The sequence below is a fragment of the Polistes dominula genome, unplaced genomic scaffold, assembly GCF_049000335.1.
Source record: "Polistes dominula isolate Pdom_NZ unplaced genomic scaffold, Pdom_raw_medaka scaffold_35, whole genome shotgun sequence".
Taxonomy (NCBI): Eukaryota; Metazoa; Arthropoda; class Insecta; order Hymenoptera; family Vespidae; genus Polistes; species Polistes dominula.
The window spans coordinates 3244460-3270755 of record NW_028300968.1 but is presented as its reverse complement, the minus strand read 5'-3'; the positions used below and the strand labels follow the sequence as shown (position 1 = coordinate 3270755).

The 26296-nt window shown below is 31.6% G+C and overlaps 1 protein-coding gene across 1 annotated transcript; it reads right to left on the bottom strand.

Annotated features, from left to right (window-relative positions):
* Positions 1 to 557: 557 nt before the first annotated feature.
* Positions 558 to 25953, bottom strand: LOC107070052 (LON peptidase N-terminal domain and RING finger protein 3). Its single transcript, XM_015327891.2, has 9 exons — positions 24931 to 25953; positions 5985 to 6103; positions 5796 to 5918; positions 5069 to 5266; positions 4382 to 4466; positions 4095 to 4294; positions 3115 to 3416; positions 2838 to 3045; positions 558 to 2691 (listed from the first exon to the last, which is right to left on the bottom strand). Exons 1-9 carry the CDS (start codon positions 25517 to 25519, stop codon positions 2329 to 2331), a joined length of 2187 nt encoding a protein of 728 aa, XP_015183377.1. The 5' UTR covers positions 25520 to 25953; the 3' UTR covers positions 558 to 2328.
* Positions 25954 to 26296: the final 343 nt, after the last annotated feature.

Here is a 26296-nt window from a genome sequence, read left to right as displayed (position 1 = left end):
AAATAAATGAAGTTGATTTCTATTTACGATTCTATGATATTTTACAATTTTTCGTGTATTTATATATTTACTTATATAATAAATAATTATGTTGATATGGTGAAATTTGTAAAGACTTGTTATTCTTTAGATTTCATAATATTTTATTATACAATATTTCAATATGAAGAGATGAAGATAAATATAGAAATGTTGAAGTAAAAATGGAAAGTCGCTTTTGCATTACATAATATTTGTAATGTTTGCTTTTAGTAATATTAATTAATATACAAGTTTAGGCTATAGAATAATATCACAATGCATGATTCACAACTTCGTAAAAGTTTATAGAATAGAGTATAAATCTAAAAGTAGGTAATAATTTGAAAAATCTTTCAAATCGTCGCGAAAACATCTAAGAAGTTTTACGTTTTTTTTTTCGTTTTAATTCGGCATACTTAATATAAATATACGGTACTTATCTACGTCATTATAATAATAATAATAATAATAATAATAATAATAATAATAATAATAATTATATTAAGAAGAAGAATAATTATAATAATCAGTAATGATTATAAAAAGGATGAAAATTTCTTTTTTTTTTCTTTTCTTTCTTTTCTAATTTTCTTTCATACGTTTTTTTTTTTTATATACTTTCAATAGGAAAAATATTGGATAGTGCGAATTCGCGGACGATTATTTTCTCGATCGTCGATAGGAAAAAAATTATCGACATCTTTTTTGGTGCTAACACGATAGAAAAAATTTTCACAATATATATATATATATATTTATTCAAACGATCATAGAGAAGTTAAAAACTTCTTTTTCTTTTTTTTTTCTTCTACTACTTCTTCTTCTTTTTTTTCTTTTATTTTATTTCTTTTTTTTTTATAATGAAAACGTATCTATTCTTCCTGTAAATACTTGATTGCATGATTGATATGACGTTTTCTAGCTCGTTTAAAAAAGACTTTCTACCTCTATTAAATCGATGATTATTATTTTTTTTTTTTAAAGTAACGTGAAAATAAATTACTATACGCTAGTCGTGGTCGAGAGAAGTCTTATGAATGACGGAATTAATTTTATTTTAGTATGTAGTATAAAAAAGTCTACTTTTCGTGCCGTTTTTTTTTCCTTTCATTCTTTCTTTCTTTCTTAATTTCTTTTTTTTTTTTGGCTTTCTTTTTTTGTTTAAAAAAAAAAAAATTCTCCTCCAGTCGTTAAGTAGAAGAAGGAAGAGAGGAGGTACGACAAAAAGACAAATGACATTTAACTTTAAAGTTCAAGATTTAAAATTCGCATAATCCGACGTGGAAAAAAATTAATGCCGGAATTATGAATAAAGTTAGAGCAATGATTATGCGACTGATTATGCGAAGAGCTGAACAAGAAATAGAGAGATGTGTATTATATCGTTTCCTATAACACTTACATATGTGTGTGTTAAGATAGTAAGTAGAAATAGAATAAAGTATAGCAAGAATGAGAGAGCAGTAAGTTAAAGTATAGTTACACGTACTTAATCAATGTAACTTTTTGGTCAAAGGTTTGATTAATCGATCATTTATCAAACTTGAAACGATGTAAGAGAGTTTAAGACATTTTTTTGACACGTTGAAACCCCCAATTATTAATCAGCTCTTCATCGGCAAACATAATCAGTCGTCGTACGCTTAAGTGTACACATAAATGTGTTTTTAGTGTGCTGTTGCTTTTTTTTGTGTAAGTATATTTGTGTGTATTGTCTCGTGTATGTACGTATGTATATATATATACTATAATTATAAATTTGTAATTATAATATTTTGGAAGAACAGATTTGCGTATTGCAATAGCGGAAATGAAAATCGGTTTACCTTATCGAATATGTGTTCAAGCGATTTCTAATTAACAATAATTGTTTCATTTAATTTTGTTTATACCGGATATGTGATCAGTCACGCTGATTTTTAATGAAATCGCTGAGAATTTTGATTTAATCGATAAGGTATCCGACTTTAGTGAGTTTAATGAGTGCCGCATTAATGGAGCTTAGCACTCGGTTAAAAATACTTGATTAAAAGGACGCGATAGAAAAAGGAAGTAAGTAAGTAAGTAAGTAAGTAAGTAAGTAAGTAAGTAAGTAAGTAAGGAAGGAAGAAATAGATAGATAGAGAAGTGATTGGAGATATTTGAAATACTTGGAATATGTTAAAATGTATCCACAGTCGAAAATCGATTATAGAAAATCGAATCTTTCATTTCTAATCCTTTAAACGTTAAGATGTTTAGTATCATTGTGAAAAGAATAGAATAGGTATAATAAAAAAAGAAAATAGGACAGGTAGATAATAATTTCTAGGATTGTTGAAAAAGTGAAACCGTCCTCTCCGTTATGGCCCTTCTGTCCCTGCAAATACTCGAAGAGGTCGTTGTTTCTTCGGACGGTGCTGGTGCAACAGTGAGTTGCCTTTGTTCCATGTGATCCAATGTCTTTTCTATTGCTCTCAATCTTTTTTCTAAACTCGTAGTACCCAATATACCAACTTGAAGTTGTGGTCCAAGCGGTAAAATGGCTAACAACCACCAAGTCCAGGAAGGACCGTCAGGTAATCTCGGCCAATCTTCTTCCGTGTCGGGCATACGACCAAAAACTCGTTGAATTTCTGATTGTTGATAAGACGGTACCGTGTTCCACCATCTTCTACCTTTAGCTCGTACCTGTGATGAAGACATCAAGCTTTTTATTTTATTTATCCATCAATAGGAATTTAAGTACAGGTAACACGGTAGATAGGTTTCTAGAAAATGCCGTGTTGTAGGAGGGCTACCTGTATTCTGTTCGCTTGAAATTAACTTGCTTATACCTTATCGTGCAATTCCAATAGATTCAACAGTTGATTTCCTTGTACTACAGTGTCCCTTAGAAATTCAACGTGAGCTGTGTCATATCCGTCCCTTTCACCACCAGATAAAACACGAAACCTTCTTCTTCCTAACGTACTTAGTATACTGCAACCATCCTTCAATAAAACGCGATCACGTATTTCAAGTATCGTACCATATTCCGCGTACCTAAAAATAAATCAATAATTTAATTATTTTGAAAATAAAATAATATTTTGAAGAATATATTCAACTTACCTTTTAGCACCACTCGATTCTTTGTTGAGACAAGCAGCTATGCCAAATTGTTTAACCCCACTTTCGACGCACCTTCTAACCATCAATCGATATCTAGGCTCATAGACGAACAACGGACACGCGACGCATGGAAATGCAGTGGTGCAAATAAATACTGCGATTTGTTCGCTGTCCAGAAGACCGAGACCTTGAACCAACTCGAGTCGATGACTCGCAGCTCTGGCCGCGTATTCGTCAGGTGCAACGATCTTCAATGCCCTTTCGATGAAATCCGTCACGGTTTTTTGACTACTCGCTAGGTACTGTTGTAAAAGGAAAACAAATTAAATTCAATTTTTTTCAATTATTTCGAGAATTCTAATAACACGGGGGTCGTATACGTCCCACAATATAAATATCCGTATAACTCTTGTTTCATGTTTGATATTACGTAATAAATCAAATGAATAGAATTGTAAAATAAGAATAAAGGAAGATGAAGAAGATGTTTCGTAGATTACCGCAAAATAATCGAGCATAGTTAGTTTGGTGGAAACCACGCTATTCGTTACTTCTTACCGAATAAATTTCGTTCAGCATTAACCTGATAATATACCGTTAGATATAAACAATTGGTAATAATTTTGAAAACGCGGAAGCTTATAAAGTTAACCGCAACTACCACGAATAACGTGGGGATCGTTAAAGATCTACGTGGTATCCGTGCAACGTTAGAAAGCATTCTAGCCGTTTTATTTCGTTTGCAATCGTCGTTATTAAAATAACCCGAGCTAATATTCTTCCTTTAATCTTTGCAAAAATAAAAACAAAACATAGCACTATGAGTAATGGCTCGTGACTAACAAGCAAACCACGCGAAGATACGATTTAATATATTTAATCGATTATGTTTTATAATACTTGTTTTTTATTTTTCTTTCAAAGTTTACGTTAAACATGTTGACGATTTTTTAAATGAAACATTTTCAACAACAACTTACGTCAGCTAAGGATGTGACACACAAGGGACAAGCTGAAGAATAATCCAAACACCTATCAAGACACATCCAACAATACGTGTGCCCACATGGCGTTGTTACAGGTTTCCAAAGTAGTCGACAGCATAAAATACAATCTAATTCGTTGACCGTTCCATCAACAAATGGTGGTAATAAAACTTCAGCAGGTCTTGCTTCCACTCCTGAAAAGGATTCTTAATTGAGTAATGTAATGCAATTAAAAATAATAGGTGTCACGTAATTAAATGATCATGATTGATCACACTTACTTTTCAATTTTTCCATATCTTGAGATACTCGGTCCAAGATCGTTTGAAGTTTAGCATTATTCGAGAGAAGTCTTCGACTAATCGTCTGCGATAATAAAAGTTAGGAAACTATGTTGAATTGAGATACGATTTCAAATTGTAATTAATTTAAACGACTTAGAATAATAGATGTGATTTACAATAACACACATTTGGTGGGTGGGAAGGGATATTCGTAATTTTATTGTCTTTAAAAATACGATAATGATAAACGGTCACGTAGAGAGGGAATCTATATATATAATGACTCGTTCAGTTGAGTATCACGTTTATAATTAGAAACGGTGAAACGATTACTGATTATTCGTCACCTTTTATCACGGCCACGATATTAATCACGATAACGATGATATTTACGTAATCCATGCAATAAGTTTAAATCGTTCAATTAAAAAAAAAGAAAAACAAAACGTTTTTAATTATATTTTCATTAAAATGCGTCGTAGGTCATAAGCCTATCGAAAGTTCGTTGAACTGTACGAAGGTTAAAAACAAAAGAAAAAACAAAATTACATATGCACCAAATGAAATGAAGTGAAATGTCTTTGTTTTAGTTAGTACCGTAATCGATTAACAGAAGAAAAAAAATAGAAGGAATGAAAGGATAGATGTAATGAGAAAAGATAAATGAGAAACGGACATACATACCTGTGTGAATTCCTCTTCGCCACCACTACTATCGTCCTCGCAATCCGAACTATTAAACGCGGCACGTCGATTACGCTTGGGATTTGTTAATTGGTGACGGCTTCTCGTACGGGACACACCTTCTATTAAATTGTACGGTGTTCGAGATTGAATGACACTTTGTCGACGCAAATCAGCCAATAACATTTTATGCAACACCTAGAAAAATAATATAAAAAATGTATGATTTATATTTTCCATCTGTTAGAAAACAATTACGTGAAAGGTTTCAACCTTATTAACAGAATACTATTGTTTAAAGAATGATTTAAACATTGTAGAAAACACGTAGGCTGCATTGATTTAAAAAAAAAAAAAAAAAAAGGAATTGTGTTTTATTTAAGCTGAATTGAAAAATTCAAATGAAACGATTCTACTTTACTTGGAAGAAAAATAGAAGAAAAAAATACAGAGATTAGAGTTAAGAGTTAGTTTAGGGAGGAAACAACGTAGGGGAGAGAGTTGATACGAGTGGCTGACTCACCTAACGACTGTCGTACCTACAACGAATCGTTAAATTGCTAACAAAAGGACTACAAGAGGAAAAGGGAGAAACCCTCTTTTATGTTCTTTGTTTTTCATAAAAAAAAACCTCGTATTATTTACTTCGTTTACTTAGCTCTTACGCTTTTGACATTACTTGTTCATAGAAAAGTAAAACTACAAAAGAAAATTTCTATTTACCTACCCTGGTTAATTCGTGTCGTACTACTTGAGGATTCTTGTCGATGGCAACGCTAATGCAAAGGGCGAAAAAGGCTTCCTCGTATCTACCCAATGCTGATAACGCAACCCCTCTTCTGTAATGACCCTATCGATCAAATTCATCGTTAGAAATAGAGGACAATTTGGTTCTACTTTATTAAGGTAAACTCACCTTGCCCCAGTCAGGCCTGAGCCTAACTGCCTGATCGGCATCCGTGAGAGAAGCTTGTGGCCTCTTTAACAAAAGCAAAACGTGGGCCCTGTTGCTAAGATGGAGTGGGCTGTTTGGCACTGAAACAAAAGAAAACAAAATAAACTTCATAGAAACTGGTGGAGAATATTAATTTGTTCCTACAATTAAAGTTTTCTTCTTCATCTACCATTTGTCTTCCAACAAATCAAATAATTGAGGGATAAGGGGAGGTGTATACAAATTGTTAAATAACAAATTTTCGTCTCTCTCATAATTTAATTCGATGTTACATGATATTCAAGAGTTGATATGTTTTTTTTGATTCGATATAACTGTTAAAATACATTCACTCGTAGATTGGTCAAAATGTTTACTCAATTAAACCTGTTAATTACCGTAACAGGACAAAAATGGTTATTACTGTATTAATCTAATCGCACGATTATCAATTTCACTGTATAAATCAATATTTTTATTTTTATAAACATTACTTCCAGTCAATATGAATATGAATACATTTGAATAATATTAATTCGTGTTTTTTCAATATTTCTTTTTTTTTCTGTTTCTTTCCACAAAATAATTACTAATAGTTTTGACCCAATTAATGAAAAATACATGTTCGTTTTCTAGCATAAATCAAAGAAGAGATAAAAAATAAAAAAGAAGAGTTGGAGATTAATATCTCTTTTCACGCTTTCCGATATCCAACTATAAATGGATATGCTCGATTAAACAAATTACTAGCATTTATTAATTGCTTATTAATTATACCGTAGTGTAGAATGATCAATACGTAGAATTTTTTTCTAGAACGTTATTATGTCACTGTCATTCCAAAGTCGTGATCATTTTATCGTATAAATAAGCAGCCTTCTTATGAGATCAAATTTTGTTTGACAGTATTACGAATTGCACATGCAACGTTGGATGAATTTCATTTTATTTAATAAACCTATCCCTTTCACCAAATAAATTCATCATAATCGTTTTAAGTTTTGTACAATGACTATTACTAATTTATAATCTTTTCAATATTCCTATCATTATTATTATTTTTTGACGAATGATATTAAAAATAAAAAACAATGAAATAAATAATGAGAAATAAATTAAATTAATTTTCAATAAATCGTGACATGACAAATGATATTTGTTTTGTAAATTCGTGAATGCAATTCTTGCTGGTCATGAAGAAAATCATTTAGAGAGGGTGGTGTGTTACGAGGGGTGAGAAGAAAGGAAGGAGAAGAGAAAAGAGAAGAGAGGCGTGTGCAGTTCAAAAGCGTGGACCGTGAAGAGCCGATTTGACGAGGAGAGCGTGACGTCGAGTGGTCGAGAGGGGGGAACAAGGGGGGAACTGGCGGAGGTAGACGACGGGTGCAAACGTCGGGAGTGCATCCTGGCATTGTGAGCAATGTCATTGCCTTCGTCGCGAGAAACTCTTTTTATATGTTGGTGGAGAATGAATTTCCGGCACGCGCTATGACAACACATATATATATAGACTCATGCCAATTGCAAGAATGAATCAAACGTTCGATTATTTTATGGTTTGTGAAATTTTTCATATTTTAATTTATACGAATGTATTTTAGTAATAAGAAATGAAATGAAACCAAAAAATGTACGAGATACATATATAATTAATCCAAACCGTTCGTAAAATTATTATTATCAATGTACGATAAGATAAAGAATTTTGTTTTTTATATAACATATTTTTGTGTTCTTTGTTTTTTTATTAAACATATATGTTTTATTCTCGGTACTCGATTTTAATAAACGATCTCGATATAAAGATTAGGAGAAACGAACTTATATAAGGTGGTAGCTCATTTTAAACTACAACAAGACAACACATAGAACGTATGTTGATATATCGTTTTGAATCGATCCTTTCTTTTGTAAAACAACCTTGACTGTTTCTTTCTTTAAAGAAGAAGAAGAAGAAGAAGAAGATGAGATCTGGACAGATTTAAGTAGCATATTTTTGTTTCATTAAATCGATCCTGATTTTATAATATAATCGAAACATATTTAACCAATTATTACGATAGTGATATAAATTATTAAATAATTTATAGTCTATTTCTCTAAAAAATATACGTAACGAACTATGTTTATGAATAATATCTATATATTTATCAGTAAATTACTAATAAGATAGAGTACATATTTTTATAGATAGGAAAAAAAAATAATTTCAATCTTAATGGCATTACGATCGAATTTACATTACTCTCTTATCGATAATTTTGCTAAATCGTATTATCGCAAATCGTATAAATGTCTTCTCTTGAAAATCTTTATTTTAATTATATCTCATGACAACTTAGAGTCGTACTATGTATCAATTAAATCCCATGCTGAAAGGTAAATCAAATTAATGGAATGAAAGAAACGTTATATTTATATTTCTCCTTATCTGTCAAGAAAATATTAAAAAAAAAAATTCAAAAAAAAAAAACGAAAGATAAGTATGCATAAAGGATAATACGATAAACGAGTTTGTTATAATTAATTAAATAAGATCGATAGTTGTCGCAATGTTAGTTATAAACCTACTGGTTACACTGTTTTCTGTTTTACGATCGAATGCCAAGGTTTTCTCCGGATGATCGATCGTTTTAACATATAAATGTAAGTACTTATTACTATATTTCTAATGAACAAATTAACTATACGATCGCGTGTTACTTTAACTTATGGTTAGTATTTCTTTCCGTACGTTCTTTGACCGTTGCAATAGGAAACCTTTTAATAAACGGTCAATGAACGAACATAAACTATTACGTATCACATTTAATTGTTTCTTTAATTATTAACAGTTCTTTATAAACGATAATTAAAATGTTTTAATAGTATTAACTCTAAAAAGAAATATATATATATTGAGATACAAGACCGTGTATGTATCCTAGGTGAAGATAATTAAAAAGAAAAATATTGAAACGTTTGGAAAAAGATGGAAGGGGTGGTAATTGAAAGAAAAGAAAGAAAGAAAGAGAAAAAAAGAGTCTTGTTAAAGTTAAATATTATCTATGCTAATCGGGGCAGTGACTAATAACCGATACTGACCATTTGATTTATAACGTTTGCGAGATTTTAATTATAGGTTATGAGAAATGAAAATATATACATATGTATACGTCCGATATAAATTTATAAAATCGATTGAAAATATTATTATCAATTGATGTCGATTAGTAATTTCTATCAATACGAGATAGAATAAGATAGAATAAGATAGACACTCGTGTGTTTAAAGATAGGACAAATGTATCGATTTATGACAAAATTGGCTCGACAATAAAGCCGTTAAGGGTGCGAGCCAGTGTGGAACTATGGTAGTAGCAAGTTGGCTGACGGAGAAGAACGTGGCCGGGTGACCGACCTTTACGTAACCGGCTGCCTGTCGTGCTGGGTCCGTATGTACCGCACCTCACCGCACCTCACCTCACCATCTCGTTCAAACCATGACGCGACGTACCGCGCCGGCCCGGATGACGCTTCTCTCTTTCTCTTTACTGGGATCAAAACTCTCTAACAAACATAACGCATCAAAATACATCGTTAAACTATATATTATACTAATTTCTTCCTTTTTGTCAGCTATCAATTTTGTAACAAAATATTTTGATACTAATTTCAATGTTTATCACTTTATCTTACATATTTTGCATTATTTTATAAGTACAAATATTTTAGCAATGTTAGTGAAATGTTACAAATTATTGAAACTGAGACATTTGTTCATTGATGATTCAATTTAGCAAATAAATAATGTTTGACAGAAATAATTAAAATCATTAATAATTAATATTGATACGCAATGACAATTATGTTACAACATTACAACGGGTAGATTCGGGAAGGTATTTCATTCGTTCGTTGCTTTTGTTGGCAACGATCGATAGAATCCAACACGTGGGCAAGCAAAGACCGAAAGTAGCTAGGATAGAAGAAGAAGAAGAAGAAGAAAAAGAAGAAGAAGAAGAAGAAGAAGAAGAAGAAGAAGAAGAAGAAGAAGAAGAAGAAGAAGAAGAAGCAGAAGAAGAAGAAGCAGAAGAAGAAGAAGAAGAAGAAGAAGAAGAAGAAGAAGAAGAAGAAGAAGAAGAAGAAGAAGAAGAAGAAGAAGAAGGAAGACTGTCACTTTGACGGCGCTACTTCGGTTGCCAAATAATATGCAACTATTTCCACCGGTAGGAAGTTCTTTGCATCATCCTGAGTAATCAATCGAAACTAAAATGTATCCCCTGTTAAGGTTTATTTTTCATTACATTCTTTTTATTTTTTGTGTGTGTCTACATTTTTAATTTCTTGATTAAAACAAAATACAAAAACAAATTTTAATTAAAACAATACGCATCTTATTTGTCAATCGAAACCGGTCATAAGAATAGTTTATCATAATTCTGTTTACGAACGCAAAAACAAAAACTCTTTGACTCGTCTTTTCTTACGAAACATTTTTACACAATTTTAATTACGAGATTAAATCTTACAGTTGTTGTTTAGCCGTTCATTATTCACATTAATTTTTTTTCTCCTTCTTTCTTTCTTTCATTATAAAAATAAATTATGTAACGAAACATTTGGGAATGGGTGAAGGAGAATGGGAGGGGAGAAGGACGTTAAAAATGTTATGTAAATTATACCGTGTTACATTCGTATGTCTATTTGTTATGTCATAGCAATTCTTCGATCGAACTTTTCTTTTTTTTTCTTATCCTTCTTGAAAAAAATAAAAAAAAATAAAAAAAAATAAAAATTACGTTATAAATCAAAATGTAGACATTTGTTTTAAACAAATATTCAAACATTTATTTTTCCTACCTTGTTCGTTGCATCGAGTTAAAAATTTTACCAACGTTTCTAACTTTAATAAAAAATTTGATTGAATAGAATGTAATTTGTTTTTTGAAAGATAATAATTTTGTAAACCTTGAACAATTAAATTTAAGTTGTATGCGATCGTTGACACTGTGTCTACCTGTGTAATCGGCTTTGTAAGTCATACGATACGTGTAATCGTTAAGAAATGGTGAAGAAAAGAATATTCAAGATTCGATTAGTTGAAATGTAATCATGGAAATCATTGTGTATGGAAATTATATGAATCCTGACATTTTTCAATTTCGATTTTTCACGGTAATAAATATCAATCATTTATTTATTCTGCTTTTCATGCTTGAACGAATACCAAGCTGTAATACGCCTTCTACGATTTGTTTCTAAACGACGTTTACAGTTGTAAATGTACCGTTTGAAAGATACCATAGAAATACTTTGCAGTCAAGAGAGATATTATATGATTCTTAAGAACGGAAACGAGATATGCAGTCTTCCAAGTAAAAAAAACGATTTGAATTTTTCTCTTTAGTAGGATTATGTATATCGACGATACTTGGATTTGTTCTCAATGGGCGTATTAAACAGAATTATACATATATATCGGTAGTACTCGATCGAGTTGGCTGTTGGTTGCTTTCCATGTATATACACGTATAGAAGTTAAAGCACTTTTCACGGTCAAGTACCTTCTCGACAATACTTCCGTTCGATCGAATTTCCTGACCGACTCTGACCTATTCTTCTTTCGTCCTCGACAACCGTGTACCACTTCAGGTGTAACCTCTTTTATTATACCTCACTCCCGATACCGATCTATGAACAGCTTGCTTTAATATTAAAAAGAAATCGAAGTAATTTTCATTCGAGATGATGATATTACAAAATAAAAATAAACGAATATTTAATCTTTTCAATGCAAAAAAAAAACGCATATATTGTACAGTTGTTAATCTTAAAATAAAATAATACAATATTGATTTGATATTATTTATAATAAATATAAATATAATATTGCATCAAAAAATAATAAATAATGCAAAGTGAAAAGAAACAAAAGTTTATACCAGGATTAAAATCGAGGTGATGATATTACAAAATAAAATAGAAAATAAATGCAAAGTATTTTTAAACCTTTAAGTACAATAAACGCATATATTGTACAGTTGTTAATGTGAATATAAAATAATATAATATTGATTTGATAATATATTATTTATAATAAATATGAAATATAATGTTGCATCAATAAATAATGATTAATGTAAAGTGAAAAGAAACAGAATTCTATACCAGGATTAAAAGGAAATATCATATAACCCCCACCCCAAGTAGAAATTACATATTTTTCTTTCCCCTAATTCCATGAAATAATTTATTGGATTTATCGCTAAGCCGAGTCATCACCATTAGGCGCTTATGTCATCGAAATACGTAACTAACGCGTGAATGAACAACGATAATAAAATCGTAACGACGAAATACGATTTCTCAAAGCATATATATTCATTCTATATCATCTTAACACTTTGCATTAGTATGAGTTTTTGTTGCGATTTGTCTGACTTCGATAAAGGATTCAAACGTTATCAGATGATGATTAATTTCGTTTGAACAGTCAGAAATCGAGTAGGGGTGTACAGTGTTCTGGCCACATTTATGCTACGCGTTGGTTCTCTTTCTTTCTCTCTCTCTCTCTCTCTCTCTCTCTCTCTCTCTCTCTCGTCCTTACATAACGCTTTTTATTATGTAATTGACAGAAACGTCAGCCCTGCGTGCGTAAGTGAGTGAGTTCGCGCAACACGTTCGCGCGCACGCCGAGAAAGTATCTTATACTGGAGGAATAACCAACGATGGGGTCAAAATTTCTGATAGGGTCAACCATATTTGATGGTTGATCTTATAGAAATACATTTCACAATTTCTTTCTTTCTTTCTCTCTCTCTCCCATTATTGAATACGTATGCTAGGTGTACTGTACTCTTATTACCTTACGAATCAACAAAAACTTATCTTAAATGAGATTACGTCTATGGATTTTCCTAACAATTTCTATGAATTCTGTTTTATGATTTTCTTATATGATTTCATTAAATAATTAGAGGAATACGTAAGATTTAATCTACCTAGTGGAAAGGGATAATATTAAATATACGTGTAATTATAAAAAGAATCTTATCGATTAATGTTAACTATAGTTTGATAAAATAAGATTTAAATTTAATAAATTTTGTATTAATAAGTTCAGTAAAATAAAATCATAAATAACGCTCTATATTGAAGGAAAACATAATAAATTATGAACAAAAAATATAATTGGAATAAAATGTTAAACGAGTAGAACGAATATTGTATTAATGAGTTCAATAAAATCAAATTAAAATTTGTAATAACATTTTACAAAAAATAAATAACATTTTATAAAATTATATCTAAAATATTAAAGGGGGAAAAAAATAAATTACATACTAAAACTATAATTGAAATAAAATGTTAAACGAGTAGAACGAATGTTGTACTAATGAGTTCAATAAAATCAAATTAAAATTTGTATTAACATTCTATAAAATTATATATTGAAATATTGAAGAAAAAAGAAATAAATTACATACAAAAACTATAATTGAAATAAAATGTTAAACCATTGATAAGAAAATTAAAAGGGAAGAAATGAAAAATCAAACAACTCGTGTTATGATAATGCAATTTTACGTGCAACGAAAAAGACAATAATTGATGAGATTTGATTGTACGAGGAGTTCGTTAGAACTACTTTGATAGTACAAGTAAAAATAAAAAAAATAGTATATACATAGACATATAGAGGAAGATGTTGATGTACCCGGGGATCATCGTAAAGGGGCGGCACCACGTTAGATAATATAACTATGGCCGAGGCGGCTACGGCCGGGGATCTAGTGTCAACGTAACCATTTATATAAATCTATCGTTACGTAATCGGTCGGCCGATCTCTAACCAGTAGATAGATTCGGCTCGGGGAAGACGCTACGAAGTAAATACGACCTGCCCTATTCGTTAAACTCGTTTATGACACACCACGTGGACGATAAAAACGCCTAACATCGATTTCCTTTACTTCTTCTTCTTCTTTTACTTCTTCTTCTTCTTCTTCTTCTTTTACTTCTTCTTCTTTCTTCCAACAATAACATGGCTGAATTTATACAACGAAGTATTTTTTTGTTCCTTACATTGGTTAAATTCGAAAAATTTATCGTATCTTTTTGATTTTGATTTTTTTTCGATTATTTTTCATTGTGTGAGTGGATGAAAAAATCATTCGAAGTGATTTGAAGAATTTTCGATCATTATTAAAACGAACGAAGATCCTCGTTACGTGGCGTACGACGGATTTTATTATGCTTATGTATATATGTGAATCTATACACACATACAAATGTATATAACGTTCATAACACGACGGCAATTTAACGAAGTTAGATTAAATTAGAGATCGCTACGTACGTTATTTCGTTCTCTTCGTAATGGTATTCACGACGTTTCCGTTTGCTTTTCTTTTACTATCTTTTCTAATGAATAATTAACATCGGACTAGGTTGTATGCTGATGTTTTTTTTTTTTTACTCTTACCTTTCTCGTTTTTTTTTTCAGTACACGTAATCGTATCTTCTTTTTTTCGTTATCTTTCTCGCTTAGGTGAATGCACAATTTACGTTGATACATATATATGTACAGTTCTTTTCTTTTTTTTTTATTAATACGTAAAGCAAAATGATTTCGTAATTTATTAGTCAGAGTTTTCAAGGAAAGTAGTGGTGAAGGGTGTGGGGAAAAAAGAGAGGGATCGTGAAAAGTGTTCGGGTGAGGAAGCAATTGCAGTTGCAGTTGCAGTTACAGTTACAGTAGCAACCAGTAACAGTAGAAGCCTAATGTTTACTTTCTCAGAACGCAGAGTTGGCAACGAGGAAAGGAGCTGCTACGCATCGGTTAGGTTTAATCTCGTCGTTCCCGAATTTAACGTAGAGGAATACATAACGCGGTGCTCCTTTTCGTGTAATAACACCACGTTTACAAATGCGCCGTATTTACGACTTCAATTTCTCCATATTCCTTGAGATATTTAACAGAGAAACTACGAGCAACGAGAATATATGAATGAAGTCTTTTATATTCTTTCTTTCCTTTACTTTTCTCATGTGATTTCTTTCTTTTACTTTAAAAATTACATTCACGAATTAAATATTATCAAGTTCTCGACCAGTTTATATTTTATCTTTGACAATGTTGCAAATTTAATCTTTGATTTTTCATAGCAAAGATATTAAAAACAAATAGAAACAATTAAAGTTGGATTATTTACTTGTTTAATTATCACACCTGTAATGAAGTAAATATATAATAAAATCCTAATAACCTAGGATACTTTGTTGATGGATAAATTTTAGAAAAAATCTCTGACGTTTGTGTACTTTATAATATTTTTTGATTTTATTTAAAAAGAAAAATGCAAAAAATAAAAATGAAACAGCTAGTTAGCTAGCAAGCAACTGGCCATCGAATTGAAATTATGAACAAACTTTTTAATTAGGACAATGAACTAAAAATAACAACTACTCGGTAGATGATGGGCGTTATGGTTAACAAGGAGGTGGAGGGACAATATTTTTTCCGTCCGGTCACGTTAACGATAAGAAGAAAATGTTATCCATCAGAGTCGGATGTTGCGGCGGACAAGCGTAGGCTTGTATATGTGTATGTATGTTCGTCGAAACCGAATAACCGTCGTTACGCACTCATTAATATTACGAACAAAGGAAAGCGTCTTTGTGTGTTGTGTTGTGTTGCGTAACGCACGCCTTATTCGTAGAACAAACCGGAACTCATGTATACTTGTGTACTCTTATATTTATGAATTTATATACGCGTACATGCACTCACACCACATCAGACAACATAAAAATACATATATGTAAAGTATAAGAAACAGTTCTATGTTATAGTTTTAAAAATAATATCACTTTAAACAAACGTAATGAATCATTTTTGATTTCATCGCTAAATTCGCACACAATCAAAAACGTACTCGTCTACTTGAAATCATAAATGTTGTCAAGAAAAAATTGAATTTAGAATTTCAAAAATTCCCTAACACCCCTCTCCTCGCCCACACCTTTTTAAATTTCGTTCGTAAGTAGCTGGTAATCATCATAGGTGTTTTTTTTTGTATTTTTCTTGATGAAAATGTTAAAAAGGTTGTATCATGGGAGTATTTGGTGGCACGTAACACCGAAAATAACATCGAAGATTTCTCCGATGGTGGTGGATCTTCGGTGTTACGGTGACTACGACGACTATGAAGACAGCAAATGGCGAATCGCCAGGAGAGCTCAAAGTTTACATAACAGAGGAGTTTGACAGTACGACGAGCACGTGACCGCGATCGTTTCTTATCTTATCTCGACAAATATGTCTCCCCGGGTCTCTCTTATTATTTCCTTTTACGTAACTGGACCGCCGTGTATCGACCGGCCATGATATACATACATACACATGTACATACGTACGTACATACATATATCGTGGACGTGCCGTACATTGGGCGTTTCCCGCCAAATTATCATCGGAAATATTCAAGTTTTATACGTTTCACACTTTCCCATTGATTTTTTCTTTATTCCATCTCTCTTTTTTTCTTACTTATTTTCTAAGGATTTTATTTCGTTTATCTAGAATAAAATAAAGTACCTTGTTTAAAAAAAGTTCGAGTGGGGGAAAAAGCTTCGTTTTCACGATCGATATAATGCAGGTCAAAAGTTTTCAATTGGGTCAAAAGTTCGATGGTAATTTGAAAAAAAAAGAAAAGGGAAAATCAATTACTGTTTCTCTTTAAACTTATCGTGCTAGATTTTGTTTAGTTGGTATAAACTACGAGCCATAGTTAAACTACAAAATCAACCTAGATAAAAAGTCACCAAAAGATGTATTTAATTTTAAATATAACATCGAAACTTTCTGTCTACTTTGAACTTATGAACAAAGTAACAAAATTACATTTTATTTAATTCGATGATTAAAAATTTAATTCATCGATTGAAAAAAAATTTGAGAAGAATATTTATAGTATTATACTGAAACGGGGAATTTTATTGAATTTAAGATAAAACCAACATAATTGGTTATATGTATGATAGAAATGATGTTGTAGAAAACACAAGTAGTAGCCGGTAGTTAGTCGAAAGTTTTGCATAAGGAGAAAATGAAATAGTGGGAGATTACGTTGCGTAGAGATTCTATTTCCCGAATAGAATGAAACATCGAGCTGTATTAAGTATTTTAACGAAGAGAAAGGTTACGTAAGTATGAAGCACACGCGCGCGCGCGCGAGCTCGGGCACGTTCGTTCTCACGTCGATAAGATGTGAGCACTCGTAATTTGGTAGGAGATACAAAGAAAACAAACAAGAAGAGACACACACACACACATCACACACACATATTTACGTAAAAATACGTGAAAAATGTATCATCGATACTTTTGCGATAAAGGATGTTGTGCTACATTCGTACACGTAATTCAATAAGCTTGAATCGATAGTCGAATTGAAAATTTTCGAGAATTCAAAGGAGAGAGTAACGTGAAAAAAGAGAAAGAGAGAATGATGAAGAAGAAGAAGAGAAGGTCGTGACGCTTGGACTCCGTTGCTGGATGCCACTTCGAGATATCGATCGTTTCTGTATTTATTGTAGATTACGTAAAGCTACCAACTCCTCGTCACCGGTCCAAATAGAACACTTATATTAGTTTTCCATAGAAATCCTCCAAAATTTGTGGCTACTCGAATAGGAAAAAATAGGAGATGACACATATATATTATCTATTAGCTAACTAAATTAGGTAACAACTAATTAGGTAACGATTCAGGATAAATATAAAACTAAAATAGAATCTCGTAAGATTGAATTTATCCTTTAAAAGGAATATCGAAGTTGTTTTTTTAACGAATCTAAGGAAAGATCGATAAATAATTATTGAAAAAAAAAAAAAATGTAGTAAATAATGATCTTCTGGCAAATATGTGTTGAACACATCATTTCATTCGAAAATGTTAAGAAACTTTTTGAAATAGAAGTTTATACATAAAAGGGAGTAGTACTCTGATCGATCAGAAGGAATCTAGTAATCGCGTAATGAAAAAAAAAACGAGTACTCGATTGTGAGGTAATATCTCGATAATATGTCGTAACTTTTCTCGCTCTGTTAGATCATTTCACTAAAAAGTAATAAAAGGAGGTTACTCTTACGTTAATTTGTTGTTTTTTTCTTTACATTAGATGTTAAAGCGAGTTTAGAAAAAAACAAACGAGAAAAAGAAGTTAAATGGTCTTGAAAAACGTACTAACCACCGGTTTTACCAACAGCAGTCAGCAACCCGAACCAAAACAGGAGCACCGAATTTGGCAAAAGCTCGACGTACCACTTTTCTTCGGATTTACCTTTTTTAGACAACGTAACAACTTCTGTTGATATATTTTTTTTGTTTTGTTTTCATTGAGAATAGAATTCGACGGTGTAGAAAGTTAAAAGATGATCAAAATGATCAAAAATTCTTATCGGTTCATTTTCATTTTCTTGTATTTTGTTTGTCATCCTTTTCATTTTATTTTATTACAACAATCTTTCTCTTTGATTGATTCTTTTCTTTGTTGCGTTATTATTTTATTCGTAACGTTTCGTTAATAAAACAGTGAATCGTAACCTCTGGATTAAACTATGAATCACGATTATTGATGTACGCAATTGCTAGTCGGCGAATGAGTAAGACTCAAAGCACGAATCAACGAGCACCTTACGTAATTTTCTTTAGGTCGTAACGGCAACGACATGAAAGAGAGAGAGAAAGATAGAGTGGGCGACATACGACGTTGCGAGAGAAACCTATTTAAATTCGGATCAATTCGCAACCGTTTCCGCAAGATGAATTTCACATTTCGTTTCTACTATATCAAAATTATAACATCGTCCGTTTCAAATGATCAATTATAATACAACTACTATAATGTAATGCGTTATTCATCGAGTATGATATGATAATTCAATGAACTCAATTGCAACTAGTTTTGTTTGAAACTGTCCTATGATTTTTAAGGTGTGTGTCTTTTTATGTAAAAAAAAAAAAAAAAAAAAAAAAATAAGAAAACAAAGTTGTAAACAACATCGATTTTTAAATTTACATTTCTATCGAATGTCAACGATGTTAAAGATTATTTAATAATACCATTGATTATGAATTACAAACAATATTCTAGACATTTACAAAAGAAAGATTGAATGAGAATCATAAGATTGGAGTTTCATTGAAATTGGAAGACCGTAAGACTCTGTAGGAAGATCGTACAATGAACTCGAATAATTCTTGTAGGATGTGTATAGAAGATGATGTAAAATTAGAAAACAACAAAGAGTACCTTAATTAGATTCATCTATTTTCTCGTTTAGATATAAAAATAATAAATAAAAAAGAAAACAAAGTGTAGTAAACAACGTAACAGTTTATAAAGCATAAATTATTCTGATCATTAAAATAGAAAATAAAGTAGGTGACCTTATCAATCCCGTGGGGTGATTGTATCGATCAGTTAGGTGTTATAATATTTAATATGTAAATATCTATCTAATGATGTCATTGCTTTAAACGTGCTAAGAGAATTAGTCTGGATTGTAAAAGAATATGCTAACTAAAAGTACTATAATATATCGATTTACGATCGGTTAGAAAAGAAAAGAAAAAAAAAACTTTGTAATATAACTACTACTACTACTGTACTCATGACATAGTATAAAACGAATCGTTTCTTAACATATTCAAATATGTGTGTATACATACACATATATACATATATACTATTTATAAATATTATACGAAGTAAATAAATTGTTCGAAGGCCAGGTTAGTATACGGGATCGTCGTTGTATATTCCTTCTTACGGTTCCGTAATTTTCTCCCGCAGTTTATGCCGCAGTAAGGAAGCGATAGTTCGCACTGCGTATTGCGCACACATTAGAATCTTAGCTATGTCGAAACTATGCGTACATCTATACCTATCAAGCATATATGCGACAAATGTTATTTGGCACGACGTTGATCTAACGAACATACATTATTTCGATGCTTGTTACATTTTTTTTTCTTTTTCGTTTTTATTTTAATTTTATTTATATTTTGTTTTATCAAAATATTCTTCTATCGAAAGAACATAGTTGTAGTTATAGTTGTATATTAATCGATTAGGGGGAAATCATTGTGTTCTATGGTAAACAAATTTTAAATGAAACTTCAGTCAAGGATTATTTAACAAGGTAGTTTGTGATGTGTCGTTAGCAAAAAAAATCGTGTCGCGAGTTTGTTCTTTCTCTTCTTTTTTTTTTTATTACGAAAATATTGCATTTCGTAGCTAGGAGAACGAAAGAAACATAAAACGTGGCTCCCTCACCTTGACACAAATCGCGCATACTACGTCGAATTAATTTCGTTCAAGATAATTATGTAATCTCTAAGTGGTTTTATGCATTTATAATATCAAATGAATAAAATTATTATTACGAATGATTAAAACAAATCTATTTCATGAGTTTATAATTGGAGGTAGCAATTACATTGAAAAAAGTGTAACAAAATGAAATTCCAAAAATCAATAGTTAGAATCACGTAAGTAACTCGTGTGTTCGTAAAAGGTGTCATTACGAGAAAGAAAAATTCCAAGCGATGAATGGGGTACGATCGCAGAAGGATCGAGGACATGACCCACTTTTACCCGCGGAACTCAACAAAGTCGGATTGTATTTATCTCTATCTTTACTGTTACGAGAGTAGAAAAGAAGAAAAAGAGACAAGGGGAGGATGAGTGGCAAGTATTCGAATTGGAAAATGATTTCAAACGTGTATCATTGTCTCATTTGTTTTGCCAATCAATACGAAAAAATACGAGATCATTCGTTTCAATGATTACTTCAGATTTTAATTAGACAAAAAAAAAACAACAACATAATTAAAATAATTATATGACCCAATTTTTATGTATTTTTTTATTATTACGCAAGGACAATAGTAAAACTTGCCAAACGTTTTGGAGGTATTTTTATTTGGAACACATCGTATTGAATTTTGTGATTTTATTTCCATGAAACACCTTGACACACTTTCGCGTACCTCGAAACGTACGAGTAGTACGACATCGAGATTTAATAAAAAAGTAAAAGAAGAAGATCATCTTTAAGTCAAATAAAAATTATAATTATTAAATATAATTTTATTATTAGAATCTGTCTGATTAATAATATCAATCACTAATTCCTAGTCCCTAAAAAACACTTAAGTTAAAAGTATACACTACTCAAAGGGTTTTAAATCAAACCGAGTTTCGTTCTCGTAGCAAAATGTCAGGTCGGTTGCTTACTTCAAGAATCATTTGAACGTGTTACTGTCACGTCCTTGACCTCCGAAATGCGCTAGGCTGGGCTCTTTAGAATTCGCGGGCACGTTCTACTCCCTGGTTTGATTCGACCTCACCCGCGGGATTTTCACGAGAAGGAGCAACAGTGTATCGGAGGACCGATAAGAGATATCCAGTATTTGGCAGAGTTCCATCAACCTAACATCGAATTCGCACGAAAGAAGGAAACGGAACAAGATTTTTTCTGTTTTTTGTTTTTATTCCAGGAGAAGCAATCCTGCCAATTTACGTGAAGGGAATATAAATCACGAAGAAGGGATGTTTTATATAAGAATAATTATTGGAAATTAATACGAAAAGGTAAACACGTTTTTAATACAATTTGGGTCACCTGTAAGCTACGTTATTTTATTTAATTTTATTTTATGGGGTAAACTAATTAATAAAGAATTTATATAAGAGTTTTAAGAATAAAGATAATTACAGATAATTTAGATAATGTTTGATAGATGATATAGATTGATTAAATATACATTTAAACAACAAACGTGGCATCTAAGGTAAAACATATGGAACTTAAATGGAATTCAACATATTGATATCGCAAGTAGAAACAAATTAGTTTCTAAGAAAAAAATAAAAAATAGAAACATGTGATAAAACGATTTGGTACGATGACTAATCGTCCTCGAATCAGGCAAACGTCCTCCGATGATTGTATTTGTCATCAAACTCGAAGGATTTAACTCTGACCAATAAATCCATGAATTTTCCTGTTTTTTATCTTCAAGTTTTACTTAGAAAACATTGTGTTTACTCGTAACGTGCTTAACGTCACGTACATACACGTATGCGTGTGTGTAAGTCAATACTAACAAACGTAAAATAGTTGATAGAAAAGATGAGATTGATGTTAAAGAAAGAAAGAAAGAAAGAAAGAGAAGGATAGAATCGTAAGTAGCCAGGTACGATGCACTCTCACTCGACGAGTTTGAGTTCTTTGTCTCCCGAGTGCATCCACCGTGACTCTCAACGATGGTTGGAACTCACAACTATGCCTTCGGAATAGTTCGTTCTTGCCGACGCGTTCGTTCGAGCCTCTTTCGAAGCGTTATATAATCAACCCACCGTCGTCTCAGACTGGCCGTGAACTTATCGTCTTCGTCTTCGTCTTCTTCTTCTTCGTATAGTCGTGTAGAGTAGGCTTGGTTAGCCTTATTCCTTGTTTTTCCTTTTCTAACGTAATCTCATCCCTTTTTAGTTCGATATCTTCTTATTTTATCTAGCGTTATTTCAAACACGTTATTATATTTCCCACCTCTGTTCAAATTTATTTATTTATTGTACGGTGTAAATTAATTAACAAGATTCTAATAATAAATTATATTTAATATATATAATTATTATTTTATTATTCTAATATTATTATATTAATATTTTTAAATAATTTAAAATAATAATAATTATTATTATTTTTATAAATATATATGTAAATAATATTAAAAAATTAATTATATATAAAAGTAATAATTAATATAATTATATTTATATTAATTACATTTATTATATAATAATAATTAAAGTAATTTAAATTTTCATATGACAAAAATATGATAAATACTCAAACGAACATAACATATTATTTTAAATTAATATTGACAAACGCGTATATGCGTCCATAGGACTTAAAGCGTTCAAATGATATATATTTTTTTTTCATACTAGGAGAAAATTAAAATGTTGTGCAGTAAGTTGATCGTAAATTATTTAATTTAAGCTAAGAAAAAAAAAAAAGAAGTTTCCAATTACGAATCTATTGGATTTTCGACAAAAATGGCGTAGAAGTTTATAAAAAGACTATATATATATATATATATTTCGAAATGGTCGAGAGTACGCGAGCGCAGCAGTCGAGAGATAGGTCGACGCACTGATGCAAGTCCAGATATAAACCTGATAATCGTTCACGGCCCCTATTTATACGGCAAGCACAAAGATGGATTGACTTCTACGATAATCCGTCCATTATCCTTACCAAGAACTGAGTCTTTCGTCAATAATTTAACTAATCTCTCTCTCTCTCTCTCTCTCTTTCTCAACCCATCTTTTTACATTTTATTTAATACAATATAAATTACGATAATAACTCGAAGCTAAACGAATCGATGAATAATTTTACAAAGTTTCTTACTTGACCTTATTTTTCTCTTATATTTCTATCATTCTCAAATCTTTTAATTAAATTCGTTGCATCGAATAATTTCTTTTTAAACTATGATTTGTTCTAACTGAATCACACTTTTTATCGATATTTTTATAATATCTGCATTAATAATAAATTATTACGTTCTTACAAAACATTTTTTTAGGTAAAAATATTCATCATTCAAAGAGTTAATTCTCATTCTCATGATTTGCTTAAAAAGAAAATTATTTTATTTAAAATTTATTCAACAAAAATGATTAATTATACTTGATTTGATTCGTTCCCGTTTCGATTGGTCATCGTATCGTCTGGATTATTTTTTTTATTTCTCTTTTTTTTATAAAGCTGTCGAGATATTTCAATGTCTGGGAATTCGAACAAAGGAGAAGAAGTAGAAGAAGAAGAAGAAGAAGCAGAAGAAGAAGAAGAAGAAGAAGAAGAAGAAGTTTTGCGTCATTTATTCGCGACGAGGTCGTCAACCAGAGGCCGCCAGGGTAATGAAAAAGCGGCGTTTTACGAGTAACAATAATACTATCAACGTTTATTTATTTATTTTTTTAGTTTTGTTTCCGTTGCACGAATGCAACATTCTCTTCTTGAATTAACAAACCTATTCCTGTAATGTGAAATTTATTGAAAAATGATACTTCGAAGTAGAAACGAAAGAATTCGAAACCAGTCGAGTTATCCGCGTCATATTCGTCGATTTGTCATATCCACATGGACAAAGAAAAAAGCACGTGTCACTTTTAACAATATTTGCACCTCTAGCAAATTATACTAACATTAATTAAAGAATCACTTAATTAAAGACAATCATGCAATATTATTTCGAATTAATGTTAATTTGTTACTTAGGAAATTCAATGATTAAAAAATTTAAATAACGAATCAATAATTTAATTCACAAATAAAATAAACTTAAAATTAAACAAATATATATAATAAATAATCGTATTTAAAGCACTTTATTAAAAACTAAAACGTAAAAGTATTTTATTTTAAAGAAAAGAACAAAGTATAATATATCGATAAAAATAAAAGAAAATAAATGTAATATAATTTAACAAGCTTATCCTTATTCTATTTTTCTTAAGAATAAACGATTATAGTAAGCATAACTAAAACACGTACGTATTATATATATATTGGACGTATCTTCGCGCACAAAGCGATTTCTACAAACGTTACCGTTATCCAAGTTTGGCGTTTCATAACGGTCTTTACGTAACCGTGGCGTTATACCTTACGAAACGTTCTTGATTCCTGACGGATTCGCGCGCGAAGTTAGTAATAAGAAGGTAATATTAAAAAGGGTTACGAGCTAAAGGGTTAGACGTGCAAAAGGTTTTTCCAAAAAAAGAAAAAAATATAAAGAACAAAGAAGAATAAAAAGGGAGAATAAAAGTAAGTTAGACGAGTTAAAGTACTCACCTAATCTAACGGCAAGGTTGTACCTATCCAGTGCCTTAGTCAGGTCACCCTCCTTTATGAGGAGGTCACCCTCGTGTCTAGCTTTGCTTGCTTCAAGTTCGCGCGGCCACCACTTTTCCACGAGTCTTTGCACTAGCACGTTAGTTTGACCAATAGTAAGAATTTTTTGACCGCACACGCGACAATTTGTTCCTGTTTCCATGCAATTTCTGCAAAATGTATGTCCACAGCTTGTAGTAACGGGTTCGAATAATGTACCTTCGCAATATGGACAAGCAAAATATAACTCGATTTTTCTTCTCAATGGCATACTGGGATTCATAATTGAACTTGTATTAGTTGTCGTAGTAGTTGTTGACGTAGTTGTCGTCATAGTTGTCGTTGTCGTAGTATTCATCACACTTGTCGGGCTAGTGATACTTGGCATACAATTGATTGTACTCGTTGGACCGGCCAATTCTTCCAGAATAGCGGATACGAGATACCAAGTCGCTGACCTGTCTGCTCTGACCAAACTCTTTTCATATATTTCGACAGCTAAACGATATCCACAATAACGAGACGCCAAACGGTCTTTGGCGGGTTCCATTCTGACGATGATTGTCGTTTTTAAAGGACACTACACTTTCTTCTTTATCTCTCTTTCTTTGTGTGTGTATTGGAGGGACGCGGCAGGAGTCCTTTTTACGTGCGCGCGTCGCTCGTCCAATAATCCGCGCGGTAGAAACCGCTAGAGTAGAATTTCGATATACCAAACTCGTCATGCATCGCGTTATTAATAACTCCTGACAACAACAACAACAACAACAACAACAACAACAATAACAATAACAATACACAAACTAATTAACTTTGTAAATATGTATGATCGATGTTAACCACCACAAACAAAAATAAAAAAGGGGATTTTGTTAGAGGTGTGTGGTGTTGTTTTTAAGTTTGACAAGTCCCCACGAGCACGCGGCTATCGAGGAACTCGCGATAAATCGAACGCCATCGAGATCCGCGTTGGACGAGCGTAGAACGTCGACTGATGCCACTAGAAGCGTCGTTCTCATCGTACACCACCACCACCACCACCACCACCACCACGACCAGTACCACCACCGTCACCACCGTCACCGTCATCAACCCACCCGGCGGCTGCTGCTGCTGCTGCTTTTCAGATTGCCGAGTACGATGCCAGCGCCACGTATTATTATTATTATTATTATTGTTATTACTATTATTATTATTATTATTATTTCCTTTAGATTCCTTTTTTCCCATCCTATCGGAATTTATCATAATTTTTGTTCTTCTTCTTTTACGTTTAATTTTTCATCATTTTTTTTTTTACCCCCAACCCAAGTCACCTAAATCTAAT